Source organism: Alligator sinensis, unplaced genomic scaffold (assembly GCF_000455745.1).
Source record: "Alligator sinensis unplaced genomic scaffold, ASM45574v1 scaffold113_1, whole genome shotgun sequence".
NCBI classification, from domain to species: domain Eukaryota; kingdom Metazoa; phylum Chordata; order Crocodylia; family Alligatoridae; genus Alligator; species Alligator sinensis.
The window spans coordinates 510,118-519,713 of NW_005842918.1; the positions used below are offsets into that span (position 1 = coordinate 510,118).

The window sequence follows — 9,596 nt, forward strand, 5'->3', positions numbered from 1 at the left end:
GCCCCCATCTCTCCCAGCCCTGCTGGTGCCCCTCACTCCTGACCCACAGTTCCCTGCCCCCCAGGACCCCTCACTTGCAACCTGCAGCCCCCCACCCCTGCCCACCTTTCCGCAGGTGCTGCCCCTTGGAGTGCTCCAGGTAAGTGTTGGGGATCTGTGAGTAGTTGGCCATCTTGTTGCCCCGCACAGTCTGGAACGAGCTGTTCTCCACCATGGCCACCACTTGCTGCTCGCTCAGCTCCGCGCCCAGGAAGCCGCAGATCCTGCCCATGCTGCCCCGGGGGTCCTGGGGACACAGCACAGCTCAGGGCGGGGGGCTGCGGGTTGGGAGTGAGGGGCACTGGCAGGGCTGGGGGGCCAGGGGTGTGGGTCAGAAGTGAGGGGCCCCACCCGGTGCAGCTCCTCGTAGATGACGGTGAGGACGCTGTCCCGGCCCCGCAGGCACAGCTACCCAGCAACGTGGTCAGCCCAGGACCCAGAGGGCACAGCGGGGAGACGGCGGCTGACGGGACCCCCCAGGCCCAGAGCCCGGATGCCTGGGTTCCCTCCCCACCTCTGGGAAGGTTCCAGGGAGCAGAGCTCTATTCGGCCCTGACACCCACCACCTACTGGCTCCTAAATCTCAGAAGAAGGAGCTCTGACTTTCCTGGGTGGCAGCTATGAATGGACCTATCACCCCTGGGTGTATCCCATGGGGAGCAATGGGTCCTGGGTCCCTTGGGCCTCCTCCTTAGGACATCCTGAACCTCACTGCTTGCCCCCATGGGTCCTCCTCCCCTGTCCATCTCCCCTGGCACCTTCCCGGGCCCTTTCCTGGCCCTCCTCCAGCCTCGCTGAGCCATGGGGCCCAGGACCCTGACTAGAGCCCCCTGCCATGTGGTGCCCCTCACTCCCGCCCCGCAGCCCCCGGCCCCCCAGCCCCTTTCCTAACCCTGCTCCAGCCTTGCTGAACCACAGGACCCAGGTTGAGATGCAGGCACCAGACCTCACAGGGTTCAGGAAACAAGCACTTGTGGGGTGCCATCACAGCAGGAGGCTGCTGCAATTCTCTTAATGAAGCCCAATGTTTTTTGTGGGGGTGTGTTTTTGTGGGGTGCAGCTCACCCAGATGACGTTTGCAGGAACACCTCCACTAGCGAGGCCAGGCCCAGTCCTACAGTGGGAAGCATTGTGATGCCCCTTGATGCATGCACTGGGCATCTGCGCCTGCAAGGCTGCACCCAGGTCTGATCCCAGCATCTCCAAGGGGACAGATCCAGAAAAGGGCAGGAAGGAGGAGGATGGGCAGGGTGAAGCGACTGCAGGAGGAGAAACTGAGGCCAGCCCCGGTGGGACAAGAAGAGAGACGCTGGAGGGAGGCAGGAGCCAGGCTTGCAACAAAGAGAAAGAGAAAGTCTCCGGGGATTTATTATCACCTGGCCCTCAAGGACGAGGTCAGTTGATAACAGGTGCCAGGCACGTCTTTGTTGCCCGGCGTGGAAGGAAAGACCGGGACTCGGGATGGCCAGATGTGGGGGTGCCGGGAGTGGAGCCAGATGCACCGAGGGACTGGACCTGTTCTGGGGGTACATGGGTACCAGGGGTTATGGCAGGGTGGGGAGCTGTGGGGGTGGGCAGTGGGTCCCCCTGCTACTGGGGGCCGTGGGGCATAGGGTACCTGGAGTGGTGCTTCCCCAGGGTGGAAAGGGCTGGACGGGGGGGGGCGGGGGAGCTTGATGTCACTTCCACTCACACACTCGTGTACATACTAACATGCTCATATACACACTGACACACTCACATACACAGACCACACACACACTCACTCCCAGACACACTGTCACAGACACACACACTGTCACACATGCACACACGCACACTCATGCACACACATACGCTCACACATGCATTCACATACACAGTCACACACTCTGCATTCACATGCTCACTCACAGACTCTCATGCATGTGCACACACACTCACGCACACACACTCCATTCATATAGTCACTCACACTCACCCCCTCTCATGCTCTCACACATACATACATGCATGCTCACACACACACTATATACTCACATGCTCACTTACACTTTTGCACCCACACATTGACACACAGTCACACACACCCCCTCTCAACAGTCACACACATTCACACATACTTTCACTCACACTCAGGCACACACACAGTCATACACACACACATAGTCATACACACTAGCCACATTTGCACACATACTTTCACTCTTGCACATACACACCCTCTCACAGGTATACACACACACTCTTGCACGCATGCGCACACACACATGCACCCCCCTCCCCCCATGTCCATTGCAGAGACAGGGCCTGGGAACAGGATCCGTCTGCACTGAGGTACCTACAGACAGAGAGTAGGTGGGGGGTGCTGATCCAACCCCCCCAGCTATGCCCTGGACCCCGTGGGTGCTACAGGCCAGATGTGGCACCAGGGAGGGAACATCCTGGCCTGGCTCCTCCCTGGTGGCTCCCCGTGCATTTGGGGGGGGCAGAGTGACGGCCAATATTGACCCACGTGGGGCAGCACCCACGGGGGAGCCAGACGCCTGGGTTCTCTGCAGCTGGGGGAGGCGGGGAAGCTGGGAGCACACCTGCACATGCACACGCATGTGCACACTTACACATGCCTGGCGTGCACCCCAGCTGCAGCGTCTGGGGGCTTTGCCAACTCCCTGTGGCATTCTCTTAGTTGCCTCGGTCCTCCACGGCTGGGGCTGGGGTAGCCAGTGGCCTCTGCACTCAAGTCACTTGGTCTCCCTGATGCTGCCTGTCGCTGGCTTGGTGCCCATCTTGCCATCTCCCCCGGCTTCACAGTCCGGAGTGGCCTCTGGGGACCTCTGAGCATCGCTGCCAGCCTCCAGCCTCGTGCCTGGCACGTTGGTACCACTCAGATCCCAGTGGCCTGGTGGGAACAGAGGGTAATGGGTGGAGAGTCAGGCTGTGGGGGCCCGGGACCTGTCCCGAGCTGCGCTAGGCCTCAGCCTGGCCCCCTCCACCCCAAAGTGGATCAGAGGGAGGATCCTCTCCCCATGGCCATAGATACCTTCTCGCCTCTTCCTCCAGCCGTACAGGAGAACCGCGGCCGTCGGCCCCACGGCTGCCACAACCCCCAGGGCAGCTCCAAATACCACCTCGTTCTCACCAGTGCCTGCATGGGGGTGGGGGGAAGACAAGGGGCAGGTTTGGGGGCTCCAGGCAGACCCAAAATCCCACCCGGGCACCTTATTGATCCATGTGTCGGGGGGTTTAAGCCTCTCCCGAGGTGCTGGGTGCAGCCTGGGCTGGGGATGGGGACTGGGCTGGGCCAATGCTCCTTCTAGCACCCGCCCCGCAGGGTCCTGGCTGGAGGGTCTTGCCCCTGTGCTCAGACTCAGACCGATGCCAGATTTGGGGTCAGGAAAGGATTTTACCTCCCGGTCAGATTTGGTCAACTGGGGGCAGGGGTTGCCTTCCACAGTAGCAGGGGCACAGCCTCCACCTGGGGTCTCTGAAGCGTACATTAACAACCTTGTACTGCAACAGGACATTGGTGGCCGCGGGACCCCTGGTTTTCCTGGGGCAGGTTTGAGGCAGGTAGGGGTGTGATGTCAGGTGTCGTGCCAGGGCTGACGATAGTTTTAGGAAGAGTTTAGATGCTGGATGTGTCTGGGGTGGTTTGGACAGGGCTGGTCAGACTAGATATGACCTCTCAGGGTCTCTTCCAGCCCTGTGCGTCTATGAAATCTATGAAGGGAGGGAGCCTTTTCTTTCCTGACTCTGCCTGAAGTTGCCACCAAAGGGAGATTTTTATTCTTTTTTTGCAAAAAAGTGAAATATGTGTGTGCGCGTGCATAGGTGTGCATATATATGTGTGTGTTTGTATGCATGCATGTATGTGTGTGCATCTGTGTGCCTTAGGTGCATGTATGCATGGGGATGTATGCATGTATGTGTATGGGTGTGTGCATCTGTGTGCATGCTTGTGTGTGTGTGTGTTACGTGTTTGTATGAGTGCATGTGTGTATATGTATATAGATGTGTGTTTGCATGTGTGTGTGTGTGTGTATATATGTATGTGTGCATGTGTGTGCATATGTGTGTAAAGGTGTTTTGTATGTGTATGCATGTGTGCATATATGTGTGTATTGTGTGCATATGTGTGTAGGTGTTTTGTGTGTGTGTGCGCACGCATGTGTATGTATATGTGTATGTGCGCACATGTGTTTGGGTGCACCTGCGAATGTATGTGTGTAAATATGTGCATATGTTTTTCTGTGTGTATGTGTATATGTGCGGATGTGCATACGTGTGTGTGTGTGTGTGTGTGTGTGTGTGTGTGCGCGCGCGTTTGTGTGTGTGGTATCAGGGCTTGTCCAGGGGAACGTGGTCATGATCATGGCCAGTGTGTGGGGTGGGGAGGGTCTCACCTGTGACGGGCAGGGGTAGCTCCACTTGTAAGGCCTCCCCCAGCGCCTGGTGCCGCACGCGGCAGGAGAAGATGCCGCCCATGCTGTCTGCGCTCGGGGCGAAGGCATAGCTTAGTGAGAGGTTGTAGGTGCCATCGGGGCTCTGCTGGGGGGTGGTGCGGCCTGAGCTGTCCAGGAGCTGCCCATCCCGCAGCCAGGCCACATCCACAGCTGCTGGGTAGAAGCCCCTGATGTGGCACTCGAGGGCAGTCTCTGCACTGCCTATGCGCTGGGCCACGGACACCCTCGGAGCAGCTGCAGGGCATGGAGGGGTTGGATCCATGGTGCCGGGGGTCTCCCCCAGTCCCCTCCCTGCCAGGACCCACTGGCGACCCTCACCGAGCACGCGGAGGCTGGTGTTGCCCTGCTGCTTCTCTGCCCCATAACCCACAACACACGTGTACAGCCCCTCGTCCGCCAGCGTCACTCCGGCCAGTACCAGCGAGGCGTCTCCACTCTCCAACACCGTCTCCGCCAGACTGGCCCCAGGCCGGGCTTGGCCCCCACCCGGGTTGTAGCTTGCGATCCTCTGGGCCTCAAGACACCAGGTCACCCACAGGGAGCTCAAGGCCACCGGTCCCCCGACGTCGAACCAGCATTGCAGCCGGGCGCTGGTGCCCAGCAGGGCCTGGGAGACGGGTGCCGTGAGCACCTGCAGCCGGGATCCTGCATGGGGTGAGAGACACCCGGCCAGGGCCCAATGCCCAGTTGCAACCCAGCTTGGTATGACCAGGCTGCTCCAATGCCCCTTCCAGCATGGAACAAGCCCCCAAATCCTGGCTCTTCTGTTTGGGGTCAGCCATGAGGTGTCTTGGCTCCATGCCCCACTCCTCCCCAGCTCCTCTCAAAGTCCAGGCTGGCCTCCACAAACTCAGGGGCCACCCGGGCTGGCAGAGGCTGGCTTGCCAATGCCCAGAGTATGGGATATAGGGGGGTTGGGATACAGGGGAGATCTGAACTTACCGTCCACCCCCAGGAAGAGGAGGGGGAAGAGGAGGAGAGTCGCCAGCCCCATGGACCCACCACCCATCTGTCTGTCTGTTGGCTCTCACCCAGGCAAGAGAAGGGCAAACCTGAGAGTGTTGCTATTTATATGGCCCTGCAGCTGTTACAGCATCGGGGGGGCAGGGAGGAAGAGCCTTGCGCCTAGTAGGCGGACTGTAGTCCAGCCGAACCATCCTTAATCCAGCTCAGATGGGCTCAGCTAGACCAGCGGGGCTCCGTAATGCACCAGATTTCACCTCATTTGTGGCTACATTAGCTCAAAACTCCTGGAGAACAACACTGGAGAGCCCTTCGCTTCTCTTAACGTCCCCTGGGGATGGCTTTTGTCCTGCTCCACCGGACCTGGGTGCTTCTGGTTTGCAAGATCTCTTGGTTGGTTTTGCTGGCCACGAAGAAACAAAGAACCGTGTGAACAAATTGGGTGTTTGTTACAACCGAACCGTGATGTGGGACAAATCTCTCCCCCCTCTCCCCCCCAGATTATACGCTAAGGATGTAAAAACTGTCATTCCCTGGGTCAGGCCCTAGGTCCATCTTCCCCAGCTCCCAAGTCCCAAAACAGCAGTGTGTGGAGGCTGGAAGGGAGGGGTCTGAGATGGGTTGTTTCTCCTTGTTCCTCTCTCCTTGCAGCCTCCAGCATTTAGGGTCTATACACACACACAAATACACACAGATTATAAAGGTAAAATTAGTATGTGTTGCAACACACTAAGAATGAAAAACAATGACAAAAAGTCAATATACACACATACACACACATGCATACATTTATATGTGCGTACACACACACATGAATGCATACATGCATACACACTCACACACGCACACACATACATACATACATGCATACATATATACACGCACACAAACTGTGCAGGTAAAATTAATATTTGTTGCAACACACCAAGAATGTAAAACAATGACAAGAAGTCTACACACACACACACACACACACACACACACACACCTCTGTTAGTGTAGATGTTGGACAACAGAATATATATTAAGTATCGAATTAAAAAAACAAACAAATCCTACATGGTACCAGTGCATGTGCAGGTTTTGTGTACACACACACAGATGCATTTGTCTGAGAAAAAATAGGAGGCATTACTTTCTGACTGACTCTTCAACAACACACGCACACATAGACACATATACAGACATGTATACATGTACACACATACATATATACATGTTTACATGCATATGTACACAAACACATATACACACATATATTTATACACACACATATATACACATACATACACACAAACATACACCCACACTTAACATTCCTGCAAAAAAGAATAAGTCCCCCACCCTTTGTTGGCAAATTCAGGCAGAGTCAGGAGTGAGGAAAGAAAAGTTTCCTCACTTCAACCCTTCAGGGATTTCACAGAGCCGTGGGACTGGAAGGGACCTCTGAAGGTCACGTCTAGTCCAGCCCCTGCCCAAGGCAGGATGAGCCCTGTCCAAACCACCCCAGACAAACCCACTATCCGACCTCTTAGTACAACTACCGCCAGCCCTGACACAACACAGACATTGCACCGGCAGCCCCCGTAGCCTCAAAGGCATCGCTCCATCTTCTGGCTTGCGCACTCCTCTCCAAGGGCCCTGCTACACGTGCACATGAAAGCCTGATAGAAACTGGCTCTAGACCTGTCACCCATTTCCCAGTGCTACCTTTGTAGCTGCTTGGTTCTTTTTGTGGCTGGATGGCCATTTCGATGGTGTAGTAATTACTTTGGACCTGTGGCTAGTCTTAAATTTATTGCGTGATTCACCCATCAACCACGTAGTATATGCAATGTGTAGCAGAGGCCCAAGGCACTGGACCCGTAGGCCAGCTGGGCGCCCCTCATCTCTATGGACCACGTCCGTGCACACGGATTATAACATCTGGGGTTCATTCACCTGCTCCTCTAGTGATGTGCTACATGTCATTGCCAGCTCACAGCACCCTTTGGCTGTCTGCATGGGGCAGGTGGGGGGGATCCATGTGTTTGGGAATGAACATGGAGCTAACATCAGTTCCAGAAGGACACGCAAGCCTGTGGCAGACCTGGACCTCCTTGCACTGACTTCAGGGCGGCTGTTCTGAGATGCCAAAACCCTGAAACCAATTTAGATGGGAAATTGTAGGGTAAGACGTGACCTCTCCAACCGGACTGGGTCAGGTGTGGTCCGAACATGGGCTGCGGGTTCTTATCCTGTCACCTGGATTTGCCCCTACAACTCCCCTCACTCCTTCGGTGGGTGACCTGCTTTATTCATCTCTGCTGCCCACCGTGGTCTCTACCCATGGTGCCCCCTCTTTCTTCCTTCCCCTTCCATTTCTAAGCACCACTGCCTGGAGAGGGATGCCAGCCTCGACCCTTTTCAAGGGCTTAGACCAAGCTGCAGAAACAGAAGGCCCAAAAACCTGTTTCTGAGCGTCCGTAGCCTGAACCTTTGCAAATGTGGCAACCAGCTTGTTCAGCAAACCACAGGAATCCATTCCCAGGTCTAACTAAACACAAAGCCTAAAAGGGGACATAATAAGGAAAGACCATACATTCAGTTACCTAAACACACCAGAGCATAGCTTTACCTTGAACGACTGGCAGTAGCGATTGATGTAACCCAACACATTCAGTGTATATTTGCTTCTATTAGATGTATATTTTGCTTAGTACTTTGAAACTTCACGCTGACAAGAAGCTGAATAGGAGCCAACAATAAGTTGAATAGGAGCCAATAATGTGCCCTTGTTGTCAAGAAGGCGAAGGGCATCCTGGGCTGCATTAGTAGAAGTGTTGCCAGCAGATTGAGGGAAGTGATTATTCCCCTTTATTCGACACTGGGGAGTCCACATCTGGAGTCCTGTGCCCAGTTTTGGGCCCCTCAGTAGAGAAAGGATGTGGACACATTAGAGAATCCAGCAACAAAAAAGGTTTGGGGGCTGGGGCACATGACGGATGAGGAGAGGCTGAGGGAACTGGGCTCATTGAGTCTGGAGGAGAGAAGACTGAGGGGGGGATTTATTAGCAGTCTGAAGTGGGGCTGCAAAGACGACGGAGCTGGGCTGTTCTCAGTGGTGGCAGATAACAGGACAAGGAGCAATGGGCTCAAGTTGCAGCAAGGGAAGTTGAGGTTGGATATTAGGAAAAACTGTCTCAGGAGGAGGGTAGTAATGCACTGGAACAGGTCCCCAGAGAGGTAGTGGAGTCTCCATCCTTGGAGGTTTTGAACACCTGGCTGGACAAAGCTTTGGCTGGGATGACGTAGTTGGGGCTGGTCCTGCTTTGAGCAGGGGGTTGGACTAGATGCGACCTCCCGAGGTCCCTTTCAATCCTCACTTTCTATGGTTCTATGACAACAGGAGATGGAATAATAAATTAATGCTTAATTTATTTGAATAAAATTAACCTCGTCAGAGAAAACCACAAATGAAGATAAGGTAGAAACAGGCTGTGGCTGAATGGTATTTCACAACAGAGAAGGAAATGAGGTAAGAAACCCTCCCTTTCACTTTCCCTGAGGCTATAAATCCCAACAAATTAACACCTTCCAAGTCCACAAGAAATTCTGTTCAGTCCAAGGCCAAATGTTGTAGTGAAACCAAGACATTTAAATAAAACCAATCAGAGAACCTTAATTAGACTATTCAAAGCAGCCACATGCGACTAACCTAGTGAAACAGTGACTTTTGCCACCATTTCGTGACTTATATCCAAGCAACGCATAAGGGATACAAGTGCCCTTATAAATCAAGGGCATATGCTGGGGGAGACAATTTGGAAAGCTCAGCAAATTCAAGACCTGCTGTTAATCCATGTGCTCTCGAGTCTCCCAAGCCGGGATGGGTGGGAATCTACAGTGTGCTATTGTGGGTAGCCAAACCTGTTTCTACCACTTTACTTAGTAGCCTGACCCCGCGGTTAGCTGTACTTTGGGTGGCATTGGCTGCTTTGCACTCGCAGCACTGGATGAAGCCAGCCGTGGCTTATGAAAGCACTTTCGTAAATCTACAAGGTGCAAACCTCCCCCCAGCTCCATCTTGACCTGCTAGCTCAGGCTCAGTCCCTGGCTCTGTAGCTGCAAGCCTCCCAGGGTGCTTGTACACATGACACCAGGGGCAGG

At 54.6% G+C, this 9,596-nt stretch overlaps 1 protein-coding gene across 2 annotated transcripts; it reads right to left on the reverse strand.

Moving 5' to 3' along the window:
• Window positions 1-2,649: 2,649 nt before the first annotated feature.
• On the reverse strand, window positions 2,650-5,563 carry LOC112548092 (tapasin-related protein-like). Of its 2 annotated transcripts, XM_025192392.1 has the most exons (5): window positions 5,427-5,563; window positions 4,803-5,129; window positions 4,425-4,718; window positions 3,062-3,166; window positions 2,650-2,920 (listed from the first exon to the last, which is right to left on the reverse strand). In XM_025192392.1, exons 1-5 carry the CDS (start codon window positions 5,491-5,493, stop codon window positions 2,763-2,765), a joined length of 951 nt encoding a protein of 316 aa, XP_025048177.1. In that variant the 5' UTR covers window positions 5,494-5,563; the 3' UTR covers window positions 2,650-2,762. The 2 variants fall into 2 exon arrangements, with proteins under 2 accessions (XP_025048177.1, XP_025048176.1); XM_025192391.1 differs by having other exon boundaries at window positions 4,425-5,129.
• Between the last annotated feature and the right edge of the window lie 4,033 nt (window positions 5,564-9,596).

Excerpts from the sequence above, each read along its gene's own strand:
- LOC112548092 (XM_025192391.1), bottom strand. The coding sequence starts at position 5,493 with ATGGGTGGTGGGTCCATGGGGCTGGCGACTCTCCTCCTCTTCCCCCTC. Across the intron at positions 5,130-5,426 it reads CCTCTTCCTGGGGGTGGACG|GATCCCGGCTGCAGGTGCTC; the intron begins GTAAGTTCAGAT and ends CACCCCATGCAG. Across the intron at positions 2,921-3,061 it reads CTGGAGGAAGAGGCGAGAAG|GCCACTGGGATCTGAGTGGT; the intron begins GTATCTATGGCC and ends TGTTCCCACCAG.